General features: G+C 46.3%; 13 protein-coding genes across 15 annotated transcripts in view; 8 read left to right on the forward strand and 5 right to left on the reverse strand.

The window, feature by feature from the left end:
* The window catches only part of TERG_08761 (protein bfr2), a gene marked incomplete at both ends in the record, with an annotated part of 2682 nt that extends 458 nt beyond the window's left edge, over positions 1-2224 (reverse strand). The window contains 2 exons of one of the 2 annotated variants that reach the window (XM_047749006.1): positions 133-2018; positions 2070-2224. In XM_047749006.1, coding sequence (XP_047603967.1) covers positions 133-2018; positions 2070-2224 — 2041 coding nt within the window. Of the gene's footprint in view, positions 1-132; positions 2019-2069 lie in introns of those variants that run through there. The other variant, XM_047750602.1, reaches the window with a different exon arrangement.
* Positions 2225-2600: 376 nt separating this feature from the next.
* TERG_11921 (uncharacterized protein) lies at positions 2601-2993 on the forward strand (the record flags this gene model as incomplete). The annotated part of the gene is made up of 1 exon (XM_047750958.1): positions 2601-2993. One exon carries the CDS (start codon positions 2601-2603, stop codon positions 2991-2993), a length of 393 nt encoding a protein of 130 aa, XP_047605784.1.
* Positions 2994-3927: 934 nt separating this feature from the next.
* On the forward strand, positions 3928-4551 carry TERG_02947 (uncharacterized protein; the record flags this gene model as incomplete). Its single annotated transcript, XM_003235844.1, has 1 exon — positions 3928-4551. The coding sequence occupies one exon, from the start codon at positions 3928-3930 to the stop codon at positions 4549-4551; it is 624 nt and encodes a 207-aa protein (XP_003235892.1).
* Positions 4552-5235: 684 nt separating this feature from the next.
* TERG_02948 (uncharacterized protein) lies at positions 5236-7273 on the reverse strand (the record flags this gene model as incomplete). The annotated part of the gene is made up of 5 exons (XM_003235845.1): positions 5236-5459; positions 5513-5843; positions 5899-5955; positions 6003-6224; positions 6302-7273. The coding sequence occupies 5 exons, from the start codon at positions 7271-7273 to the stop codon at positions 5236-5238; spliced, it is 1806 nt and encodes a 601-aa protein (XP_003235893.1).
* Positions 7274-7737: 464 nt separating this feature from the next.
* TERG_02949 (mitochondrial 54S ribosomal protein YmL16) lies at positions 7738-8650 on the forward strand (the record flags this gene model as incomplete). The annotated part of the gene is made up of 3 exons (XM_003235846.1): positions 7738-8020; positions 8085-8198; positions 8277-8650. The coding sequence occupies 3 exons, from the start codon at positions 7738-7740 to the stop codon at positions 8648-8650; spliced, it is 771 nt and encodes a 256-aa protein (XP_003235894.1).
* A 482-nt stretch (positions 8651-9132) lies between these two features.
* TERG_11922 (uncharacterized protein) lies at positions 9133-9804 on the forward strand (the record flags this gene model as incomplete). Its single annotated transcript, XM_047750959.1, has 1 exon — positions 9133-9804. One exon carries the CDS (start codon positions 9133-9135, stop codon positions 9802-9804), a length of 672 nt encoding a protein of 223 aa, XP_047605785.1.
* A 517-nt stretch (positions 9805-10321) lies between these two features.
* Positions 10322-12810, forward strand: TERG_02951 (uncharacterized protein). Its single transcript, XM_047747995.1, has 3 exons — positions 10322-11063; positions 11143-12150; positions 12207-12810. Exons 2-3 carry the CDS (start codon positions 11360-11362, stop codon positions 12217-12219), a joined length of 804 nt encoding a protein of 267 aa, XP_047603968.1. The 5' UTR covers positions 10322-11063; positions 11143-11359; the 3' UTR covers positions 12220-12810.
* Positions 12811-13841: 1031 nt separating this feature from the next.
* On the reverse strand, positions 13842-14903 carry TERG_02952 (uncharacterized protein; the record flags this gene model as incomplete). The annotated part of the gene is made up of 4 exons (XM_003235849.1): positions 13842-13873; positions 13934-14032; positions 14088-14638; positions 14692-14903. 4 exons carry the CDS (start codon positions 14901-14903, stop codon positions 13842-13844), a joined length of 894 nt encoding a protein of 297 aa, XP_003235897.1.
* Positions 14904-15464: 561 nt separating this feature from the next.
* TERG_11923 (uncharacterized protein) lies at positions 15465-15785 on the forward strand (the record flags this gene model as incomplete). Its single annotated transcript, XM_047750960.1, has 1 exon — positions 15465-15785. The coding sequence occupies one exon, from the start codon at positions 15465-15467 to the stop codon at positions 15783-15785; it is 321 nt and encodes a 106-aa protein (XP_047605786.1).
* Positions 15786-16109: 324 nt separating this feature from the next.
* On the reverse strand, positions 16110-17316 carry TERG_02953 (uncharacterized protein). 2 transcript variants are annotated; one of them, XM_003235850.2, is made up of 3 exons: positions 16695-17316; positions 16522-16634; positions 16266-16469 (listed from the first exon to the last, which is right to left on the reverse strand). In XM_003235850.2, the coding sequence occupies exons 1-3, from the start codon at positions 16741-16743 to the stop codon at positions 16404-16406; spliced, it is 228 nt and encodes a 75-aa protein (XP_003235898.1). In that variant the 5' UTR covers positions 16744-17316; the 3' UTR covers positions 16266-16403. The 2 variants fall into 2 exon arrangements, with proteins under 2 accessions (XP_047605787.1, XP_003235898.1); XM_047749482.1 differs by having other exon boundaries at positions 16110-16634.
* Positions 17317-17520: 204 nt separating this feature from the next.
* On the forward strand, positions 17521-18065 carry TERG_02954 (uncharacterized protein; the record flags this gene model as incomplete). The annotated part of the gene is made up of 2 exons (XM_047747996.1): positions 17521-17830; positions 17884-18065. 2 exons carry the CDS (start codon positions 17521-17523, stop codon positions 18063-18065), a joined length of 492 nt encoding a protein of 163 aa, XP_047603969.1.
* Positions 18066-20900: 2835 nt separating this feature from the next.
* On the forward strand, positions 20901-21965 carry TERG_02955 (uncharacterized protein; the record flags this gene model as incomplete). Its single annotated transcript, XM_047747997.1, has 1 exon — positions 20901-21965. One exon carries the CDS (start codon positions 20901-20903, stop codon positions 21963-21965), a length of 1065 nt encoding a protein of 354 aa, XP_047603970.1.
* Positions 21966-22709: 744 nt separating this feature from the next.
* Positions 22710-24057, reverse strand: TERG_02956 (uncharacterized protein; the record flags this gene model as incomplete). The annotated part of the gene is made up of 2 exons (XM_003235853.2): positions 22710-23579; positions 23635-24057. The coding sequence occupies 2 exons, from the start codon at positions 24055-24057 to the stop codon at positions 22710-22712; spliced, it is 1293 nt and encodes a 430-aa protein (XP_003235901.2).
* Between the last annotated feature and the right edge of the window lie 314 nt (positions 24058-24371).

Raw genomic sequence — 24371 nt, forward strand, 5'->3', positions numbered from 1 at the left:
GAAAGTTGGCCCTTGCGTCTCTTCCGTTCATTAAGGAAGGGAATGGGTCCAGCTCCCGCTGCGGACTGCTGCCTGTTGCCGACTCATAGTCTAACATCGGCAGGTTATTTCTATCCATGCGATTTACAACACCGCCTGGTATATCTTGAGCGACTGCATCGGACTCTCCAGTGGTACCTTCATTCTTCTGTGTTGGTCCACCAACGGTTGTCTTGTCGTCGCCGCTATATGGCCCAGGCTGTAGGACAGATTCGTAGTCGGAAGGAGGGACAGCTGAAACCGGTGGAGGACTGATTATTCCCTTCGAGTGTCGAATTGTTCGTATACTTGCTTCATCGAGTAGTGAGTCAACACGTGATTCATCTTTCTGGCCCCGGCCTCTACCACTAACAACCCCCTGGGATTCGCTGTTTCGACGTGGAGAGCGTGTTCTCCCAAGCTCTTCACTGCTAGGTGATCTCCAAATCTGCGGTACAGATGCTTCGGGAATCGCCCTACTAGGCTTCGTAGTAAAATCCCGCTGCGACTCATTGGATTGACCAATATCTGTAACAACCTGAGTTTTGCTTTGTCCACTTGGCAGTGAGACATTGGCCGCAGCTCGCTGTTCACCTTGAACGCCCCCTCGCCACAAAGTCGGAAACTTATTTTCAATATTATCCTTCTTTTCCTTTTGCATAACTTTGGCATCGTGAATTGCACCTAATCTGTTCCAGAACGAGAGCATGACACTTTTCTTCGTTGGTTGCCGTACTTCACTAACAACAACCCCCCGTCGTGCAGCTCGTGAACTAGGCGGAGGATGATCTCCAGGCGCTATATCATCAATCCCCAAAGGAATCCGTTTCAGTCGCTCTTTTTGTAATCTACGCTTTTCTTTGATGAATTTGGAATCCCATTCTTCTTTGGCGGCAAGCCAGCGGCGAACCGGTATGGGTTTTGGTACCCCGATGTGGTTTCGCGGGACTTGGAGAGCGGGAAGGTCATGTTCGTCAGGAAGTGGGAGCAAATGGCCCTCCGAATCAATCAATTGGCGGATCATATGGTTTTGAAAGAGCGGTATTGGGTCACCAGCTCTCCCAATTGTTGCATGTTTAGCTAGCTCTGGTTCAGCAGTTCGTTTAGTTGAAGTTTTCTTTTCCTCGGCGTTTGATAATAAGTCACCAGATGAGGCAGGGGATGAGTCTGGTATATCAATACTCGACTCCTGTGCTCTTGACAGCGCCCAGGCGGAAAACTGGGCAACTGATCTATACATATATTTTGCTGGCCGGGTGAAACTCAGGGTCGGTGCAACGTGGCAAATGTTATTCCAGACCTGAAGTTGTACATAAGTAGGTTTGTGCTGGGACAGTATTTTGCGGTCTGGGTCATACTTGGCGAGGATGTCGTCATTGGGGGGGTATGCTTCTGGATTCGCTGCCTTATGTGCAAGATATATCTGTTCGTCTCGAAGGAGTTCTCCTCCACCAGATATAACAAGTAGCGGCGGCAGGCCTCCCAGTGACGGTTGGAGAACAGGAGATACCAGGGGGTGTGATATCAGCTTGTTAGTCGTATATAGGTGAATTTGATCTTTAATTTCGATAGTTGAACCGTCAATTTCAACTCGGAGAAGCTCACCGAGCATCTGGGTGTTTCGACGATGGCCGTTTGACTCTTGAAGTTCAGAAGTTGTATAATCCTCAACATGAGACGACTGAGCTGTAGCACAGGCTTGACTGGTATAAAATTCCTCAATAGCATTGGCGTCGGTAATTGATGGCTTGTCCATCATCGGTGGTGAATTGATCTTATTAAGAATCTTCTCGCCTGTCGTTGACTCTATTCCATATTCATCTGCGCTTGGGGGAGGCCATGCAGTCGACGGTCGGTGCCTAAACCCGCAAATGGGAATATAATCATGCACTCCGGTACCAGCAACGCTTGGGAAAGAGTGGGTTAAGTCAACCCAAGGAGATATCAGAACAGCTCCAGCAGGTAATGGAAATTTTTGATCACGGAGTGTGACTAACATCCTACATCTAACTTAGCTTCACAAAGCTTACATGCACAAGTCATATACTTACGACATCACCATCCCACCTCCTGAGGAGTCGCCAGCTATTATAATCTCCTCTGGTTTTTGGATGGTTATTAGATACAAATAAGCGGCAAGGCAGTCATGCAGCCCACATGGAAATGGAAATTGTGGAGCTAATCGAAATCGAGCTATGGTTTCCATAGTTAACGGTATAGTTCGTAGAATGCTTAATACCTTATGGAAGAATAGTAGGGAACTTACTAGCAAGGCGGTTAGCGCTCATATCAACTTGGATGGAAAAAAATGTAAGTCTTACCGAGCAAAAACACGAGCCTTTAATTTGCGAGCGTGTCGCTGTAACTGGTATCTATGGGTTTCCACGCTACCAAAGAAATATGCGCCGCCATGGATATACAGAATAATACGGTTCGATTTGGCGTTCCGCGCCCGTCGGTCGTTATAATCCCTTCTCGTCTCAAGCCATTCTGCAACAAGGGCAACCTCAGTGTCTCTCCACTGCCACCACTTGCTCCCACCAACTAGGGATACGCCTTCTGGCCCTAGCTGTGCAACAAGAATGTGGGCTGCAGACTCTATGTGCTCTGCAGGAATAATGACACTTCCAGTTGCCACCCAATACGATGCTGGCACTTTCTGGCCGGTAAAGGCTTGTAGTTCTTCAACCGTATGGCGCGCTGCATGCTCGAGGAACCGCCGAACAACCTCAAGTCCGCTATGGTACGAGAAATGCGCAGCAGGCTCTGTTTTGACAGGCTTCTTGCCGAGATACTACTCAAAAGAGTATTGTGTTAGCATTGCGTGGCCGAAGATTCAGAGCTTCAAGGGACTTACATGCGTTACGCCGGTAGAAACGGCAGTAAAGGAGGCATGGAAAGCCACCGAAAGGATGTTGAATGGCATTTCTAGGAACAATCCAATCACCAACAGTGAATATCAAGCCATTGGATAGCAGTCACAGCTATAGACACCGAGTATAGAGGGGAGTAACGGGCCATGCTCTAGTAGGATGCAGCACATCAGCAGACTCTGTGTGGCATCGGGGCTTTTCAAGTTTGCCTTGTTGTTTACTCGAGCAAGGGGATGGAAAAAGGGAGCTTGAAGTGGAAAAAAGGAACAAGCAAGATGAGGTCATAGCTTACTTGAGGTTAAAATTCTTACTAACAAAGTTATCACGTGAGATATTTGTTTCCATATGCATATGACGTCATACCTGAAAGCACAACCACGCTGCCATGTTTTTGTCGTCTGGGCCGTACAGAAGTACAAGGTAAGTGAGTCAGATTCATAACAGAAGAGACTTATATGGTTAATATCGTATACTGAATGGTTAAAGTTTAGGTATAGTAGTTTGTTCACGGCAAGGAAACGCGCTACTACTACTCCGTACTGCCGGTTGGAAAAGTCAGAACACATTTCAGGATTTGCTGGATGGAGGACAGGTTCGCGAAAAATATCAAAACGAACGCAAGTTGCTAGCTACCCCCCTTGTAACTGGTAACTCTAAAGGCGGTACCAATTAAAATACAGATAGGAATATTTATTTATCCGATCTAATATATTTCTAATTAGTGGACAATCGCTTCATGTATGCACAGTTGGTAGGCGGCAACTTGTCCCGTTCTTCTAAAGCAAAGGGGTTGGACGGCGGCTGGCGGCTACGCTTCTGGCGGCACGATGGAGAGTTTCGTCGGATATATGTATGAACATAATGCCGGAAGAAGATTAGTAATCAGAATAAAGTTTTAACTTTTGTGCTTGATAGAAAAGTTCGACGTGGGATGTTAGTATGAGAAGTAACTGACTATCAAAGCGCTGCCCTCTATCTCAGCTTTTCATTTACCACTTACTGAACCGATAAAATAACTGCGGCTGCCTTATTCATTATGGAGGCTGCGGTACCTCAACAATCTCCTGCTCAGACTCAAGGGGCAACTTCCTTTTCTCCTTCCGCACACCTTGACCTCGCTATAACCCTTACCTTATACTCCTGGCCATCTCTCACACTGGCCGTCGAATCCTCCTGGGGAGGTCCTACTTCGAAGAGCAAACGTGATTGGTTCTGTGGTGCCATCGCAGAGCTTTTCAGCACTCACCCCGAAACCGATGCACAAGACCTTGAGGATGTTTTAATACAGGTCATGACAGACGAGTTTGACGTGGTTGTTGATGACGGAAGCATTAGCCAGATCGCCGATCAAATCTGTGAATTGAAAGCAGAGATTGAAAAAGGGAAATTTGAACGTGTGGAGGCAATGTGGGAGCAGTTCAGAGCAGAAGAGCAAAACGGTGGCAGCAAGCTACCTGCCAATATTATCAATAGAGTTGGAGTGGATGGCGTGGGTGACAGCAGCGATGATGACGGTGATGATGATGAGGAGGAGGAGGAAGAAGAAGATGATGTCGATATGGAAGATGCTCCCGCTCCTCGATCGGCACCAAAGCAACGTCAGGAGCCAGAAGTTGATGAAGATGGATTTACCAAAGTTGTTGGCAGGAAAAAGAGATGACCAACCACCAACTAAATCACGATATAATCGCAAATATGGCCACGGAGAAATTTTTAGCGGAATTATCTCTTTGAAGCTTACAAAACCAATTTTCTAGCTTACTGACAACAGAAAGGTATGCGTCTTACTATCAACTGGAACTTACTATGAGGCCTCTTACTTCCTTGATTGGTCCATCCTAGTGACGATACCTCAATTATATTTACAAGCGGAAATCCTGCGCTGAATGGTTTACTACGATAATCCAGGTATCTGAACAATTATGCCACAGATACTCTTTAACAGTTAACGACTTTGGTGAAACTCGCTAGTGGAGTTTACTGCGGGATAGCAGGAAAGGATTTTCCTCTTACACGCCTCATGGATGATGATAGACGTCGTATAAAATAGAAATACTGAGTTGGTATAGATTTATGCACATCATGATTAATGCTCCGAGCAGTTAATGAGAGATGTAGTCCCAAGTCACAGCTAGATTATTTGGCTTCCTTGTAATAGCTAAGTGATACAATTAGTGAACTGAGTCTGTGCATGCAAGTGGAGTCAAATGAGAGGGTAGTAGTGTTATAACAATGATACAATATAAATAAATTGCAGAATATAGAAACCATAGAGGGACATGCGTATAGGTGCGCTTGTATTCTGTAAAAGTTCCGAGTTTGCGCATATAGGTAGCTCAGGGGGCTAAGGAAGCCTCATTGCTTCCGGATTCAAATTCAGTCCGAGTTTTAACTTAAAAGGGAACACTTTGATAGCCATAATAATGATGGTAAGAGCAATAATGACAAATCCCAGGGCAAAGCAAATTATCTCGACGGGCGTCACTTGGTGTAGGGTGATGAGAGTATGTATTTGAATGGTCTGAAGCCAGTTAAGACCTCCTGACATGGAAAGCACCGCTCCGAACACTATGATGGCCATGAGCGATGGGAAATAAAGAATACAGCGAGGGGAAGCTTACTGGAAAAAGAGATAGCATATACCATAAGTTTCGTTTTGAATAGAGTCAGGATGCCAAATACTGTGGCAAACCACAGCCACCATATTATAGATATCAGTGGTCCTTTCCACGGAATAAGTGTATTGAAGGTAGATTGGGCATCTCCGATCGTAGCCTGTAGATATATAGCAGAGTTTGTGATATTGTGTAAAAGTGTTTGAGCTGTACGAAGGTCTTCATGGAAAGATTGCTGGAGTCGAGTTTGGTTTAGTATCTGCGTAGCCATCACGTTTTGAAGAAACGCAGCTTTCTCTTCAAAGTGGCTAAGCGCTGCATCAAAATGTTTCACACGCTGCAAAATTATTGTTAGTTGCTATCATATCAATGGCATCAGGCAAGTCACACACATCATCAAGGGAAGCGTGCGTTTGGCTCACACTAGACACTATTTCACTCAATGAACGCTATCGTCCCGTTAGCAGGTGAGCTATACAAAGCCAGGGGTATTTACCATCGATGTGTGGAGATGATTCAATTCTTCCACCACGATACCCATTCCAGCCTGCTTTACCTCAGTGAGTGAGCCTTGAATATCGGTAATAAGACGAGCATTTGCCTGGAGAGCAGTCTGCTCTGCGGAAACTAAGTCTGAGTTTCGCTTCACTTCTTTGACAAGTGCCTCGTTCAGAACTCTTCTTACTTCTTGAGCCGAGAGAATGGACAACTTAATTTGCTGTTATCCGTTAGAATCCAGGCGTAAATTTCATTGGGTAATAAGAAAACCGCACAACTGAGTTGGAGGAAGGATACCTTAGCGAGAGTAGCAGTCTCTGTCAGAGTGGTTTCAAAAAATCCCCGGAATTCTCCATTTGCATTACGAAACATATCCCTGACACCTGATAGGAGTTCCGTAACTTGGCTTTGAATTCTGTTGCTATCTCTACGTAGATCACGTAGTAGATTTTGCCGTAGGGTATCAATACTCCTTATAAATTCACGATACTGTTGAGCTTGGGTATAAGAACTTTCCAGAGATCGGTTCAAGTGCATGTTTAATCCAGAAGTAACTTCAGTTAGGCTTCTATAATGATTAAGAAGTTCTTCCTTCTCAATGTCAAAGCGAGCGGCATGGCACATCACCGCAGCATTTTGACGGCTGTTGCTATAACTTGTCCACCACTGTGGTTTTGACTCCAGGGATCTGAGACATGGCTCTAATACTGCCGCTGGGATAATCCTTTCCTCTTCTACGACTTGAGATCCTTGAGAACTGTCCTGGTACTGGGGTCTCCGGCCGTCATGAGAAGGAAATGTGTCTAAGCATTTCTCGGGTATCGCGGCTCCGGTCCCAGTTATCTCGCATACTGCTAATTGAGCAGCATATAACGATTTGACATAGTCCAAGTCAGAGTGAGTGTGATGTCTTCTCTCACTTGTCTCAGGTGACAAGGTTTGACAAGATGTAATCAAACTTGTCGCAGCACGCTGGTTGCAGGATGGTGCGTGCTGCATCGAGTCTAGTAAATGCAGAGCCTTAGAGAAGAAAACATTCTCTTGAGCGGGATTTGTATGGAGTAATAGTGGAAGATCAATTGAAATTTGGGAGTCAACGTCTGAAAATTTATCAACATCCGGAAATCTGAGGCCAGCTGGTGCTTGACTGTTCAGAAACGAAGGCAGTTTGAATCCAGTAACGCTACCGATAGTGGAGGTGAGTATTTGAAGGTAGAAAAAGAGAGAAAATATGCGAGCCACTCGCGGATCTGATGCGCTGTATGCCATTTCCGGGCTCGATCTGGAGCAGATATAGTAGAGGGATTAAATTTAAGTGGAAAAAAGAAGAGTATAGAATTCTAATCGAGAATATATGGAGAATTCGGGGTGTGGACGGTACTTTAGCTGTTCAACAACCGTTGCCGGTATAGGGGAAGAGGTCAACCTTGACCGAGGTGTCTAAGAGGATAGACTGCTGAATTCTGATCACAGCAGCGGGTATGTGAGTGTACAAAGAGTGAATGTATAGATATCCTTTATAGGCGTAAAGAAAGATGAAGCGCGGAATTGTGAAATTCATCTTGACGTAGTTGTCGTGATGCTTTTTCTTCCTGGCGGTTTTTGTGTTTCGTTGGAATTGGCGACTGGAGGGTTTCATCACGTGACTCATGGGCGCTCCCATGTAGAAGAAAAAAATAGTTTGAGATGCAAAAGTCAGGAAAGGCTGAACAGATACCCCGGGATCTGTCAGTATGGCGCTGGCAACATCAAGAAACTGCTGCACACGGCTCCTAAGGGAGTCGTCCCGGCTCAATGCAGCTCTAAGTTCCGCAACACTGCCTTCTTTCCTGCTCCCTGCGTTTTCGAGGCCGTTTTCAATCTCCATCTCAAGACAATCTCGAATCGGCGCTGCCCCTATCGCAGTGCCTCCAGAAGTGTCATTACAATTTCGCGATCTGCCTCTAGACCAGACTGTATCAAAGGCGCAGGCTAAATATGCTCCTGTCACTGCAGTGGACGTAACAGGCCCTCTGGGTAAGAAGAAACTGCTTTGGAGTACCTGATCGAATGCTAGGGCTAACTCGCAATTGGGAAACAGGGTCACTGACATTGAAAATTCCGCCATTTTCAACATTAAATTACGACCCAGAATCGAGAAAGGCTTCATTTGAAGTACAGGATGTGACTGTCAAGCACCAGGCTGCCATGTGGGGTATGCGAAATATATTCCTGCTTCTGATCAACCTTTCACCATTGAGGAGGACTAAATAGCTAACGGGGAACGTTGTAGGAACCATTAGACAGCACCTACGAAACTACATTCTTGGTGTTTCCGAAGGCCACATATGCATCTTGAAACTAGTTGGAGTTGGTTTCCGTGCCTCTGTCGAATCGTCTGCGATCACCCTCACTCCTGAATACCCTGGACAGCAATTTGTCTCCCTGAAGGTTGGATTCGCACATCCTGTTGAGCTTGGTATTCCTAAGGGCGTGGAGGCCCGGACTACGCAGCCCACGACTCTGCTCCTGGAAAGTATCGACAAGGAGGTTGTGACACAATTCGCCGCGGACATTAGAAAATGGCGACCTCCAGAACCCTACAAAGGCAAAGGTATATTCGTCAACGGAGAGACGATTAGACTCAAGGCGAAGAAGATCAAGTGAACGAAAGATGGATCTATGGAATTGCTCATGTGTGTCTTGTCTTTACATTGTACAATATATGTGTCATTCGGCGTTACGTGTATTTCTATACAATTTTTTGCAGTTCATTCCATGTTCCTCCAGCATGTCTTGCATGCATTGAACTCCTGATAAGACTATAGTTACCAGATCCACTGAACCACATCATTTATAAGCTGCTTGATCGTGAAAATAAAAGGGAAAAGCAATGAAGAGTGAATGCTTATGCCTTGGCTTCCTTGGCGGCGTACATTGCAGTGACGGCTTCGATAACTTGGGCGTGAATGGTAGCAGGGGCGGCAACGACACCCTTGTTCTCCTTGAGGGTACGGCCAATGCTGAAATCAAGTCTCTTTCCGTGGATGTCAGTAACCTGACCGCCGGCCTCACGTACAAGCAAGTCTCCAGCTGCGTGATCCCAGATCTTCTCTTGGTAGTCAGGGCGGGTGGGGAGACGTAGGTAGATGTCTCCGGCTCCTCGGGCAATGGAGCAATACTTGGCCTGGGAGTCGAGACGGATGCTCTGGTTGGTAATGCCAAGAAGTCTGGCGACCTCAGCATTGTCACCCTGGGCAGAGTGGCCGGACTCGACACTCTCGCAGAAGCAGGCGTCGGCAATGTTGGGAACAGGTCTCATGGAGATGGGCTTGCTGGGGAGGAGGGCACCCTCACCAAGCTTGCGGCTGGTGGAGCCGGCACCCTTGATAGTGCCGAAGAGCACACCGGTCTCAATGCCCTCGGAGCCGGATTGGCCAACAGTAGGAGTGAGAGCAGCGTCGGAGACAGGCAAGTTAGGACATCCAATAGCTCCAACCTTGAGATCACCATCAACAATAAGACCAAGGCAGACGGCATACTGCTCACCACGGAGGAAGCCCTTTGTACCGTCGATGGGGTCAAGAGCCCATGTTCTACCCTTGGGACCACCAGCACTCTTTCCGCTGTCAAGGGTATCGAGGAAGACCTCCTCGCTGGCCATCTGGCCACCGACAAGCCAGTCACTCTCTGTGTCATTGAGGCGGGTTTCCTTAACAAGTTCCCAAATCTGGTTGCTAAGAGCCTTGTTCTCTCTAAGGGAGCTGGCCTCCTCCTCGGCCACAATCTCGTCGTCCGGGAAATTCTTCTTGATAGCCTGAATGATGAGAGCCTGGGCTCCAAAGTCGCCAATTGTCACTGGAGAGGTGTCATCTTTGGACAGAGTGCCTTTAGCCTTCAGCTGCGAGACTTTCTGGGTGAGGAGAGACGCTCGCTGGACTGCCAGCTCTGCTACTCGCAGCTCCTGGCGGTATGAGGGTGTGAACGACATGGCGGTGTTGGTGTAGTGGCGAGATAGACGAAGAGGAGAAAACGCGGGGAGGAGTATAGAGGCAGCAGTAGTAGAAACAGTAGTTTTGAGAGCGAGCAATGCCACAGTCAGCGAGAGCAAAGCAACTAGCAGAGTAGACAATGGTAATAACAGGGAGTTCGCAGGCATTGATGGGCTTTTATACTCGCTCGCTCCTCTCCCCTTTCGCTCCCTGACTTCTGCCTTATCTTCGTCTCGCATCCCAGACATGAAACGTTTACTTAAGCTTATTTGACTTTGAGTCTATCCGAGTTGCTTACTCTATCTTCACCGTCCGGCCCGCCTCGGCTCGGCTTTCCCTTTGCGCGCTCGCTCTGATACTGCAGAGTCCAGGTCTTGGCGTCGGCTATTACTGGCGCTTAATAAGCTCGACGGTCTGGCCGCTTAGTAAGAAACTTGTTAAGTACTTTTACATTTCTTAGTCACTATGATAAGTCATGCGTTAGTCAGCAAGACGTCATTCATTCACAGCCTCAAACGTCGTGAAGAAACAAAATGCGGGAGAAAGAACAGCTGTTGCGCGCATATCTGCTTTATCTGCTTCTCTTCGCTTCCTCTGGATATCGCAACCAGATTCTCCTTGCATGAAAGTGTCTGGACTAGGCGTATGTTTATTTTATTGGCCGGAGGCACGTCTGGATGCAACGCTACAAAGACCTTGTTATTCCAACGTATCCCCATCCCAGAAATCCCCGCACCGACTAGCAGGTGGTAGGCCCGGTACTGCATAGCTATGTTTTCAGGATCGGTATATATAAACCCTTCTTCCCCTCTAGTCACTGGTCTCCTTTGATTTCTAGATACTTTCCTTAGAGTGCAGTGTCTGTATCTATCCATGAAGTACCGATGGGAGTAAATAGTTACTACGGTTGCTAACTCAATTCTTTGGGGTTAGAAAAAGCCATACACGGCGATAACGGTGCAGATAGATAGTCTCACGGCTGAACAATACGAAGTTGATGACTGGAACGGCATTCCAGACCTGATCGAGGTCATCCGCCTGCAGGCCAGCGGACCGTCAGAGGCTAGTCGCGCCTTGAGGAAGAAGCTGTTCGTGGTTCTATTCTTGTCTATTGGAAGGGAAAGAAAGGGAACTGCTCAATTTCATGACTAACACATTTTCTTGCAGGAAGTATGGCAATGTACATCGTCAACTGAGAGCTCTCACGATCCTCGACTTTCTCATACAAAATGCCGGAGAAAGATTTCACAGAAGCTTTGCCGACGAGCCACTCCTTGAACGGCTGAGGGTTATCGCGACTGACCCCCATACCGATGCATCGGTCAAGGAGAAGTGTCAGCAACTGTACTCTCAATGGGCAGTGTCATTCAAAGGCGTTGCTGGAATGGAGCGAGTCACTGCCCTTTATAAACAGCTCCCGAAACGAAAGAAACGTGCTGGTCCCGAGAACTCGAATATCCTCAAAGAGCCAGCTGATGAACCTTTGGGCCACTCCGTCTCTATTGTCGCGGGCGACGGACCTTCAAGAACCTTGAGCTCGACCACTCCATCTTCGTCCTCCAATTCGAAATCACTATTCGACTCAAAGAAGAAGAATAAGCAAAAATCGGAAAAGCATTCATCAACTGCGGACAATATAACAGATAGACATGCTAAGGCTAAGGCTTCTGATGAGGATGTTGCTCGCATAAAACGTACCGTTGCGGATGTAGGTTTCGCCATAACCCGTTTAGAAAACGCAATGAAGCTTGTCAACCGCGAGACGATGCGTGTCAGCCAGGATAAAGAGGTCATGCGCCGTGTTGATGAGTGTAAAGTGCTGCGGTCTGAGCTCCTTAAATTCATCCATAAACTTGATGACGAAAATTATCTTGGGATCCTGATTCATAGCCATGAAGAAATCATTAACGCCCTCCTAGCGTTTGAAGTCATGGACAAAAGCGCGGATGATGACAGTGATAGCGAGGAGGAACTAGATTCGGCTCGTGCAAATACTCAAGGCTTACCCCCAGCAAAACCACCACGCCCACAGACCGTACCAACTTTACAGGTCGATAATTACAATGATCTGGAAAGCGAGAGTGAACAGTCAGAAGAGGATGATGACATTAACAACCCCTTTGGTGACAGAAATGCTATCAGTACTCCTGCATTGGAAAAGTCTGGGATGACCTGGTAAGTGCTAGGTCTGCTTTACCCAGCTTCAGCACCACTGCTAATCCTTCACGTAGGCGAGAAGTGTAGCTCACGTAGTAGCTGTCATCGTTACTTACTCTGCCATCATACTGAACACCTAATTGGCCGAACAATCTAGGCCCATTTTACCCACAGCTCATATCGCGCCTTGCTACTTTGAGACATCCCTTTTGAAACTCTCTTATGGTGGCGAAAACATCCCTCTTGCTGGTTATTATGACGCATCCGGTTCTTGAGCTCTTACAAGCTGGTACATTCCACCTTCAACGAAGCCTACCAGACGATAGGCAACATTTTCACGTTCGATACGTGCATGTTGATATTTTACCGGATTGCAGAGTTGTCCAAGTAGCTATTTAAGGAGAGGGATTCCCCCTACTACTACTTCTTCTCATAACCCCTCTTGAAAACCTTTATTCACCGACCATTGAAAGCATTCCTGAACTACACGTACGTTGTATACTGGCTGATGATCACAGTCAACTACACAAAAGTATGGTATTTTAAATCCCCAACAATTAAGCGAGAGTGTTCAATATATTATATAGCTACTGACAGGGACTAATTCTTGGAACCAGTCTACACAACGATACGCCGCTGTCAGGTATTACCGGCTTTGCTGATCTATACTTACGACTACACCGGTCTCCTCCACATTGTTTAAAACGGCACACACAACGAAGTGTTTATTTTTTCGTTATGTGCTTCGGAAAGTCAGCTAAGAAATATCCTGATTTCAACCCTTATACGTACCAGACTCCACGGCCAGTACCCCGTGACAGGGTAGTTGCAGCAACATACTCTACTGCTGGCCTCAGTCGTACGCAAAACAGGTCATGGTCTTGGTCCGAAGAAGGATCAGTCTATAAAAGCCCTAGCGTAAATTGTACTCAAACAAGGGACTGAATTTCATGCCCTTTTGATAACCCAACTTTGTGTTGTAGTCGGACCGGGACGTGGGCCATTCAGGAACCATACAGTCAATCGCTTACTTGTAAATAGCGTCCCATAATATGTTAGGGCTTTCCCTTCAAATACTTCGAAACGTTTCTATTATCCTAGTGTGTAACTTGATGTTCTCGCCCATACCTCCGTTATTTTGTGTTTTGTATGAAATAGACGCGACTTCCGTATTAGTTACATAACCCTACCTAAACGGGGGTACATAGAGAAGCCCCTTATTTGATTATTGATGAGAGCTCCTTGAGAAATTCCTGGCTTCATGCTCTTACTGTTTTTAGAAAAGCAGACAAAATGCAACATGGATGGTCGAATCTGTAATTATAGAGTTGAATAGGTTCTAAACTAGCTCTCAGTTCCGTTCAGCTTACTGTCAATAATCCTATCCATACTCAATATACAGGCCAAGAAAAATTCTAACTTTGAGGCTAAATTAAAGTTTCAGAATAACTACTCTGGAAAGCATTTACCCGCAGGATAACTTCCATTTAGGTAGGTACCTACCTTACCTTCCTACCTATATAGGCAAGGCCGGAACTCTATTTTGACCACTCTTATGCCCTTCCATGGGCTTAAAGCTTCCTCGCACAATTGAAAGAGCCCGTCTATGGGAAGGCAGCGGGTGAGGAATTCCAATTTTAATTAGATAACTACCAACTAATCACTCATGGTCTTAACTACTTTTGAAGCCCATTCCATCCATCGCTTTTTCATGCAGTGGATGGTGACTGGAGTAAGGCTCCTATATACCTTGTTAGCCAGCGATAACATCACGATTATTTTAGTAACCCATTTTCCATACCTCCATCTACATGAATTGTTTCTCCGTTGACGAACGTGCCAGCGCGGCTGCCAAGGTATAGCACAGCGCTTGCGATATCAGCTTCCTGGCCAGTTCGACCTATTTATTCTTCTAAGCCTCCATTCAATCCACGGGAAGCAGAAAGAGAATATACCTGCAGGGAATTTGCTGCCTGCGCCTTCTATCTTTGATTTTTGATTCTCGTCAGAGTCCCCGGTGGTCATTTCGCTAGGGAATAAACCCGGTTCAATACAATTGACCCGAATACGCAGTGGATATAGTGTGTGTGCAAGCTGGCGACTCAGATGCGTAAATGCTGCTTTGCTTGCGGCGTACGCATACTGGCCCGCTGATGTCGATTTAACCGTCCCCGAGATACTGGATATATTTATAATAGAAGAAGAATGCCCTGGGACGATACTACTTCCCTTATCCAGAGCCGGAATAAGCCTTGCAGTGACAAAATGATGTGATATCAAGTTTGAAGCCAACGTCTGCTGCCAAACATCTCTTCCATTGCCCTCAAGCCAGGAGCGCACCGAGTCCGCCGAACGGTAGTCAACTGATGATGCATGAACCTTTTTCTCTGCCTCTTGGGTCACCCCTGCATTGTTAATAAGAATATTGATTCCCTTCGGTTCTCTGGTCTCTAATTCCTTTGCAAGGTTTTCGATGTCGTTGGGATCATTAATGTCCGCCTTGATGCTATTTAAACATTAGTTTCCCTCATTCCTATATTTCTTTATATGGTGATATACCCAAAAATCTCCCCTGGCCCGGTTTGCGAGTACTTCTTTGCCACATCATCCAAGACTTCTTTTCGGCGACTTACGACATAGACGCGTGCACCGCCGGCTACAAGCCCTTGAGTTGCCATCAAACCAATACCGGATCCACCACCCGTCACCACTGCAACGAATCCCTTGACATCGAAGAGTCGGTTTTGAGTGAGATCCTGTGTAGATGTCATGGTACATCAAACCCTTTCGTCAGTTTTTTTAAAGATCGTAGAGAAAAGGAGATACTGTTAACTCAATTTTAAGATGGTCACACATGCATTTCAATAAGGGGCCTATATATATCTATGCGAATCATTTTACTATGAGGTCATAGGGGCTATTAATCTTGAAATCTTGAAATGTCTCCGTCACCGAGCATCATACTTGGTAGGAGACCTTGGTTGAGGTGTGTCCGATGGTGTAATAATCTGCATTCTTGGGATCAACCAAATGCCGAAAGCTAAATTAAATTGTTGGGATTGATTGACACTGGATAACTAAGGTTGCCGATCCAGCCGCACGTCATACCCAGTTACGCATGGCTGCACATACTTGGCAAACGTCAGCTGCTCCATGATAAATAGAGAGAATGGAGAGACACTCACCCAAAACTTCTTCCTCATTCCTTGCCAATAAATGACTAAACTAAGTGAAATACCATACACGCGAGCGCTCCATCTCAGCCTTGTGAAGTTCTATCTAGAAATTCTATCCCATCAGAAAAGAGCGGCTTGATATGATTTGAAAGAGTGATGTTAAAGCTCCTTCAGTACTTGTTTGGAGTTAGGGACATTAGTCCAAACCAAACGTGTGGTGCTGCACAGGCACCCGGTATGCGCGTTGCATCCTGCCTAATTAAGGAGCATTGTTGTTCTAATACCACTGCAGAATCCGAGTCTTTTATTCCAGATATTGTTATCCAACGGTCCAGATTTCCCTGCACAACATGTACGCGTATTAATATCGTGTGCGATCGGAGTTATCCTCGATGCGCTCATTGCTTGCGGGAGCAAACACCATGTTTCTATATTCTTAAGCGGAACCGGAAAAAGCAGCAACTTGAACCGGCCTAATCGTTAATGTTTCCAATGTCCTCCAATATCTGTGCCTATCATTAACATTGCAATGCCATCATGGTAGACAGATAATTGATAGCTCCAAAATATCTCAACACACTGATCGTCAAAACGTTTTTAGTCTTTGGGGTTAAGAAGCGTCTTTGAATACGATTTTCGGTTACACAAGGCTGATGTCGGACTTTAAACTTTGATAAATACTGGGGTTGCAGAGTAAACCGGTATGCCGCATTCTCGAGGCTCTCCAATTATAGTTTAGGTGAAATTACATATAAATTTCTCATTGACTTTTGTTAATAATCAACATTCGCCTTTCTAACGGGATTAATTGATAGAGTATCAACTTCTAGTCGGCTATACATATAGCATTGAGCATTGGAGCAATCTTCAGTGTAGTTGTAACCAAAAACATAGAGAATTTATATGAGCAAAACTGAGAAACAAGGATAGTATTAGTTGAGGGTTCTACGAACCGACTATACTTTTTGATATCCAATATATCTTTTTATTATAATGTTAACGAGTGTAGGAGTTATATAGCTAACATTTATAATGAAAGGTTAAGTGTAATAGCCCTGGTATCAAAGCTTTGCGTCTTTTGTAGCTATCACTGCCTCAAACAGTGCCCAAGATATTTTCCTCATAAACCGAGGTCGACTTTCCAGTGTTTTGGTTTTCAATCTGCACTTTACTGTTAGCTTACAACCTCCGCTTTGGTAGGATAGTAGCCCACCTCATAACGGGGATGAGACTGGCTCGCATCGACGTTACGCCCTGCTTGAGTCCCTGGTTGTGTCAGGACAGACATAATACAACCAACACTCTCCGAGGTGTGAGATTCGGGGCCTACAGCGTTACATTAGAATCAGTGAAAGGTTAAGGAACAGTTGGGCTCGTGATACGAACCTCCCACAGGCTTATAGAGAACATTTTGTCCCTGTCTGTATTGAGGCATTATAAGGCGTAGCGTGGGGCTGTTGTGGGCTGCTGAGGGTTATTGTTTCACAATAGGTTCTCAGTAAATTGTTGTTTATACTGTCCACGTCTGAAAAACAATCATTGCTGGCTTTTCCATGGCTTCTTTATATCCAAAATTGGGGCAATAACTGTTACCAGAGGAGTTCACCTTTGATCTCCTATGAGTTTCAAAGGTAAAAGTGGCCTGACAAGCTCGAACACTTGGTCACGAAAACGGGTGAAGGTACAAAGGAATACTAGAGCACTATGAAGTCATACATACGTAATAATTATGGAGATGTTTACTTCCTCATATAGAGGATTCCAAATCGGTAGTAATCGACTCCCACTCTCTTTAATAATATTCGCATATGAAGTCATACTTCTTGGGCAGCCCTGTTCCACGCAAACTGCGCCATCCTAGGAGAGGTCTAGAATGAATAACTCCACTAAAAAAAACAACCTGGAAGAAGACACGGATTTCTGAGGCTCCATATGCTAGATTTCGGGAAAGCAGTGTTTGCCACTGATATCTGCTCATCAAGATGATTCGGGCGAGTCAAGAGCTGTGCGAATCTTGAAGGCAGTAGCCATCAACACGTGGGATGCGGGGGGCGCCTCAGGAGCCTTTGCGCAGGAAGGGCGGATGCCAAGCCGGGAGCCAAGTTTTGATACCAAAAATAGCCTAGCGCGCGCTTGTGGAGAAAAGCCGAGAGTGGTTCGCATTTTATTACATAATCCCCTCTTTCATTACTCAGAAAGAACGCTATTAGTAATGGGAACCCGCCAAGCCGAGGCCGCCTTGGACAAGGTTGGTTTTTTCCTGACTTCAAACACCGGCTTGGGTGATATGGAACGTCATGATGCATGCCCAATGGCGGCCAATTCCTGCTTTATCCCACGTACCATACTTTACAATACCCTCTTCGAGATCATCGGCCTTTTAAGTCCCTTCTGTGCTGCTCTAGTGTCAAGACCACGATGGAATCCAAGAGCGGCTGCTATTTCACCAGCCCTGATCCATAACTGCAACACCTACGATATCCCAACTCGATACACTGTACTGGTTACCCCTGGCTCCAGTGGTCCCAGCCATCACTGGTCCCCCACTGTGGGTTTTCTTGCTAACAGCCTCCAGCCAAGATTCTGGTTCGGTTCCCAAACCCCTTACCCAGTCAGAAGCCAGAGACTGTGGCCGAGGATCCCTGTCCCAATTTCACGTCAAGCAGAGTTGCGGACTGGGGCTCCGATATGCCCACATTCGGGCTGGGAACGGCAAGGGAGCAGGCCATGGAGCTCGACGAGAGACCCAGAAACTGAAGCCCTAAGTTGTCTTGAACGCCGAGGCTAATTATTAGTTCCTCGTGTGAGAAGACTATTCAGACTATTCCACCAGCGTGCGGTATCTGGATTGTCGGTTCATGAGGGCTCTGGTAGCGTTGGATTTGGCGCGAACCATTTGTTTACACCGTACTACACACCCTTTGGTATCAACACATCAATTGGCATTTTTTAATAAACTGGCAACCCCTGTCAAAGGCTGATTCTTCAACCTTAAAACCAGTCAAACGAAAATCTGAACCACTTGTGACGTTATCAAGAAAGATATCCTGGTCTAAAAGGTCTACAATCGAACGTGGCATTCCCTTGCCGTTTGAAAACAAGGGGCAAAAGACAGAAAATCACCTCAGCTCTTCAGCTCTCGTAGTTCCTAGATTCCTGGATACCTTGACTGTTCTAGGTCTATGTGGGGATAGCCACCGACTTAACTTAGTTACTTACAGCGACGGCATTTCGTGCTCGAAAACGTCTAACTGGAAGACGGCTCCATGTGATAGTGATTGGAAGGCTTATTATGCGCCAGCTTACGCGTGCATATCGTTTGAACCATGACGGCAGCGATAACCTGACACAACAAAAACATACCATCGGGACTTATATCAGGAAACTCATCATACACAAATCCAATATCAGCCTTAGAAGAGCGTCCAAATATATTGATATGAACAGAAAAGGTGGCAGTAGACACAAAGTCATAAGAAGCACCAAGTTGTAGCCCGTTCAAGGGAGCTTGGGCAAGGGCTTAACCCGACATGTATTTTGACTTGAGGGGAAGCGTGGAGCTATACTTACGCATAGTAAGTGCAAGGTGTTTTCCTGAGCCGAAGATCCATTTATGACTACCTTGATCCGCTTCTATGCACTTCATGCAGCCTGTTTCTCGAAACACACGCGGGTCCTTTGTTTCCCGATCGGCCCCATTCCTAGCCTGTCTACAACCTTATGCCCTGCTCCCTCGGGTGTTACGGATCATAGCTCCTGGAGATACGACTACAGGCAACACGCGATGTTGTATTAGAGCTCAATCGACCTGGTTAAGTGCTATTTTGATCTCAATATCTGATAGCTTCAATCTATGCATGGGCCTTACGAGATTTATATATTCATCCTCGCCTATTTTTCTTTTCTTTTCTTTTTTCATTTTCTTTTTCCATTTCATGTACCTTTCTCCTAGAATGGATGGTTTGTAGCTGGTGTTAAGATGCGGGTACCGTGGGGACGAAGGTACATACAGCCAACATCGAGTATCTGCCAAATGACGTTTGGTCTCTCTTGGAAGCAAGATCTGTAGAAAAGCAACTAAATGATGCAGCTCATTAACTAAGGGGAAAGTTCACTGTATCAAATCTCGGATATACCCTATTGTAAGGGGTTGCAGGCGGCGTCTCGGTTTAGCTCAGCACATCTACATGGTCCTCCCATGAGATACAAACGGTCTACTCCGTTCAAAAGTGACAAATGGACGTTCGGAGCTCTATTTAGTGACGCAATGTTTCTGCACTCGGTGCAGATCTGCTCTCTGATATGCTTCGTCTCTGTGGATCAGTTGCATGGATGTAACCCATTTGCGGAGCAGTTTGCTTGGGATCGGATAGATAATAGCTAACTAGCGTTCTGGAGAAGAACGAAGGAGCTATACATTCCGTCATACGTTGATTATATAGATTCTTAGGTTCAGCTGCCATGGGAGCTGCTAGTGGCCTGTCCCACTATATATATGCATGGGATATGGCATTTGAATTGATCTCGAACTTCTTCGCGAATCTTGACCAAGTACTTCACGCCTTATTAAACGTGAGCAATATTTAGGGGTTATTCAACATACGCCTGCATCATGCTAAGAAGTCGGTACGTACTGATGAAAGGGCTACTGGCCTCCCACTGAACGTCTGTTGCATGATAGGTTGACTAACTAGCCGCCAATATGACCATAGAAGAAGTTCACAGAAGCCAGACGAGGCACTATACACTCACTTTAGACAGAAATACCCCAACGCAAGCGCCAATTTCAAAGCTGGTGACCCAAAGAATTCAAAAGCATTTATACCAAGTCCCTCCCTCAAACAACTACCATGTCAGAGGTTAGTCGCATCGACTCGCCAGCGCTACAATACAATTGCCCCTTTCATCACCTCAGGTCATCCTAGCGTATGTTGGTGACGGGCTAATAAGGCTCCTGACGCAGACCGGACGGCTCTAACTTATATAATCCTGCATTAAAGGTCCAGCTTGACCAGTTGGCCCTGACCCAGCCACTTGTGTACCCCGACGACGTCCCTTTCTCGACATTTACCAATATATCCCCATCATGCAACCCCTGCAAGTCTCCCGAAGAAGTATTGACAGATAAAAATCGTTCCATTGATCTTTTAACCCAGCCAGTAACATTTGATACGGTGGATTCAAATACGATACCTTGCACCTCATCTATGGACCAGTCTCTGTTATCACACTCCGCTGTTGACTCGGCATCTGCTTTGCCACATATGCCGGTGTCATTTGAAATGGGCCCCTCGGCGGGTGAAGTGGAACAGCGCAGTATCAATGCACCTGCCACCCTTCTTCACGGCATGCCGGACACAAGTACCTTGAGCAACATACCGAATGTTACAGATGGTTTGCACCTTGGCCATGACGCAGCTGGTGTGTCGGCCAATGGCCATAGGGAGTCAGCAGGTTCCCCAAGGAATTCTGACTTTGGTGAAGAGTGAGTATCTCCTTCCAATTCCCGCAGGTTATGGTAATATAGCACGCTAACTCTTGGGTATTTTGTCCAGTTTCCGGTTCCACTCCACATTGCATGCAGCCACTGCAATGGTGCAGGGTCCAGATGATATACCCATAACTTACCTTAACAAAGGCCAGATATACACATTGACTGTATCTGATGCCGGTGCCTCAGACTTTGGTCATTATCCTACAAAGTATCGTACCACTGTACGGATAACTTTTGATGACGAGAAACAGCGTTTAAAGCCGGCGAGCTATTGGAAATTATGGCAAGAGGGCCGTGGCGCCAACAGGGCTTATCAGAGCGAGAGCACACTGCTAGCAGTTGAATATGTGCCACACAATCAGGGCGAAGATTTGCAGCCTCGGTATCGGCAGGTTCAACTAGAACATAACAGCCTCGACGGATTTTCGGTAATATGGACGCCTCATAAGATTAATAATCGGCGAGACTGCGCCATATACGTTCGATTCAACTTTGTGTCGACAAGTTTTAGTTATTCCAAGGGAGTGAAGGGAGTTCCTCTCAGGCTCTGTGCTAAGACGGAGGCAATTTCATCTTCTCACGAGCTACCCGGAGCGTCAAGCTACTCTGAAATTAGCTACTGTAAAGTCAAGCTATTTCGAGATCATGGCGCGGAGAGGAAGCTTTCAAATGACCTTATCCACGTGAAAAAACTTATTCAACAGGTGAAGGAACAGATCTCCGAAGCTACACTGGGAACTTCCAATGGTGGCAAGCGAAAAAGGTGCAATGGCTCTGCGTTGATCACTGGCAACGAGTCCACGACAAAGACACGGAAATGCTCCAAAATCCCATGGTCATATGGCCAGGACCTTGCGATGAAAGGGCCCTTTGAGGATGATCTTCGTATGGAGTTGAAGCGGTTGACCGATAAGACTATGTCCAGGCGGGAAGTCAGCATCCTTAATCTTAGGGGAGAGCCTCAAGATGACTTGGATCTGTTCCCTTTGGAGATGGATATACGACGGACTAGTGATGCCCTTGGGCCAGAAGCCGAAACGGAGAGTAAGGCTTCAATAAAAGATCCAAGTAAATATACCTTACCTCAATGTATGGCTTTTGTTAGCTTTCATACTTACATTTTCTTTAGAATATTGTTTTTATGTGCAGCGACGGCAAAATAACAAAGGGAATGAAGGCTACTTTCACGCAATATATATCCAGCAGCTAACGGCGAAAGCCTTCACCGACGCCCTGGTGAAGAAGTGGAAATTCAAGACGACGGGCAAGGTACACACTCTGTTGATCCACGAGGACGGGCTGAGTGTTGTAGCTGATGACCTTGCAGTGCAAGCACTGCCGGAGGGAAAAGGAGTATTGTTCGATTTTCTGGAAGTGCATGAAGAGCCTTTGGACGTTAATATGGATTTTGATTCGGACACAGCGCAGGAGCTATAGGTATGATTTCGTCGGTTAGTTACCATTAGAAACAATTTGTGACGTAGATAGTTGGATCGGTAAAAGCTGGGAAAGCGATGGTGGTTATGGAATGCATAAGCGTTGATATAGAGTCGCTAATGTCGAGCCTACGCATGATGATACATGGCAATTTCGTCGACTTCTGTTCGGACCTGGAATTAACCTCAGGCTTTCTTGGGCGGTCCTCGGGCTGGATTATAACGAAGGGATAATGAATTGTATGGTTTTGTGTATATGTTGGAGTTTAGGGACGGTTAACGGAAAACACATGGTATTGATGACTAATTCATATTTACACTAATTTCGGTGGTTGTTGTAAGTAACACTGTTCAATGAGCGTAATGTTTGATACCGCTTATGGAGGAAGAGCCGCCAGGTACGGTGGCGAATATATATATATATAAAAATGGAGGCTATCCAATATGTTGCTATTTGAGAAAGAAGTCTAACTAAAAATCTGGTTTCTCGACATGTCCCAAGAACGCAGGGTTCCCCTCACTTTTCAGTAAAGCGTCAATATCTACTCTGCCGGAAGTAAGATAGCGCTCGCTGACACCCAGGTTGACCCGCTTGGAAAGAAGATCACGTAGTTCGGCACGTAACCTCGCCATCTCCGCCTTGGACACATTACCTGCCTGTCTTTCCTTAGCCTGGCGCCCACCGCCTCTGCCTCGACCACGACTCTTCGACTCTTGCTCAGCGAATTCTTCACTGTCGTAGTCTACGCCCAGGTCTTCGGCGGCAGATCGTAACCAGCCCGTTTCAGAGGAGATTTTCTCCTTGGCGAGGGTAGATTCTGTTATCTTTTTGGAGAGGTTTGCGCGTGGGCGAAGACGGGTTACGATTCCGCGGTCAAGGTGAATGGAGTGTAGCTGAACGTTTTTGGACGAAGGTTTACGTTTTTGTGTGTGGTGAACTTTGGCGACGAGGCGGGTTACGCCTGCTGTTTCCTCAGGGGCACATATTAGGATCGATTTCCCGGATGCTGAGGCGCGGGCGGTGCGGCCAGATCGATGGATATAAGTATCTGCCGTACGGGGGACGTGGTAGTGGATCACTAGGTCGATGCCTTGCATATCCAGGCCTCTGGCGGCAATGTCGGTGGCAATGAGGATGGGTGAAGGGTCGGCTGTAGGGGAAGAGAAACGCTCAACCGCCCTAAGACGCGCTTTTTGGGCCATGGAAGAATGCAAGGAGAGGGCAGGGAGGTTGAGGTTTTGTAGGAAGTGAGTCAATCTTCTCACGGACGAGATAGAGTTAGTAAAGACTAGGGTGCGATATCTTGGATAGAAGAGCAACACTGAATAGAGATAAAGATCCTAATGAACGTTAGCATGACGATCTCTAAAATAATAGATTTTGGGTTAAATTCACCTTCTCCATGGCAGAGCACTCGATTATACCCTCTTTGAGGTTATCTGCCATCTGCGAGACAGGATTGACATCGATAAAACGAGGCTTCTCATCTTTAAACCGAAGTTCCTTGAGAAGGTACTCCATTGACTCCTTTTTATCCAGAAGATTGTCATGGAATGAATGATCTCTTTTCGCAAGTTTCTGCTGTAATCCCTTTTGAAATGTTGCAGAAAAGACTAGTGTTTGTCTGCCAGCCGGCTCTTCTTCCTCTTCGGGGGTTTCGTCAACATCTTGATCAGATGTTCTCGTCCTGTCAAGAGCGGAAAGTAACTCCCCAACTTCCTTAAAATGGCCCTCGCTAAGTAGCCGGTCTGCTTCATCGACTACAAGGAATTTGATGGACCGCAACTTGGTGAGGATCTGAGGAGTGGAGCTAACCATGTCCCAGAGCCGGCCGGGGGTTCCGACTATGATGTCTGCTTCGGCGAGCTGGCGTTGTTGCTTATGCACGGATAGCCCGCCTGTAACGGAGGCGATGTATGCATCAACGTTAGGAGCGGAGCTGGTAACTTCTTTCAGATGTTTGACGAGCTGATGTGCTAATTCGCGGGTAGGCGAGAGGATGAGCGCTATTGGCGTTTTATCACTGGACTTGGGTAAAGCTAATAAGGTAGAAGGGTGTTGTTCTTGTCTGTTTAGCAAATACTGTAGTATTGGCAGGCCAAAAGCAAGCGTTTTCCCCGAACCCGTGGCTG

The sequence above is a fragment of the Trichophyton rubrum genome (genome assembly GCF_000151425.1).
Source record: "Trichophyton rubrum CBS 118892 genomic scaffold supercont2.3, whole genome shotgun sequence".
In the NCBI taxonomy this organism is placed as follows: Eukaryota; Fungi; Ascomycota; class Eurotiomycetes; order Onygenales; family Arthrodermataceae; genus Trichophyton; species Trichophyton rubrum.

Coding starts and splice junctions, on each gene's coding strand:
- TERG_02951 (XM_047747995.1), top strand. CDS start 11,360: ATGGAGCGAGTCACTGCCCTTTATAAACAGCTCCCGAAACGAAAGAAA.
- TERG_02953 (XM_003235850.2), bottom strand. CDS start 16,743: ATGCCTCAATACAGACAGGGACAAAATGTTCTCTATAAGCCTGTGGGA. Junction 16,635..16,694: donor TCTCTATAAGCCTGTGGGAG/GTTCGTATCACG, acceptor GTAACGCTGTAG/GCCCCGAATCTCACACCTCG. Junction 16,470..16,521: donor AGTCTCATCCCCGTTATGAG/GTGGGCTACTAT, acceptor AGTAAAGTGCAG/ATTGAAAACCAAAACACTGG.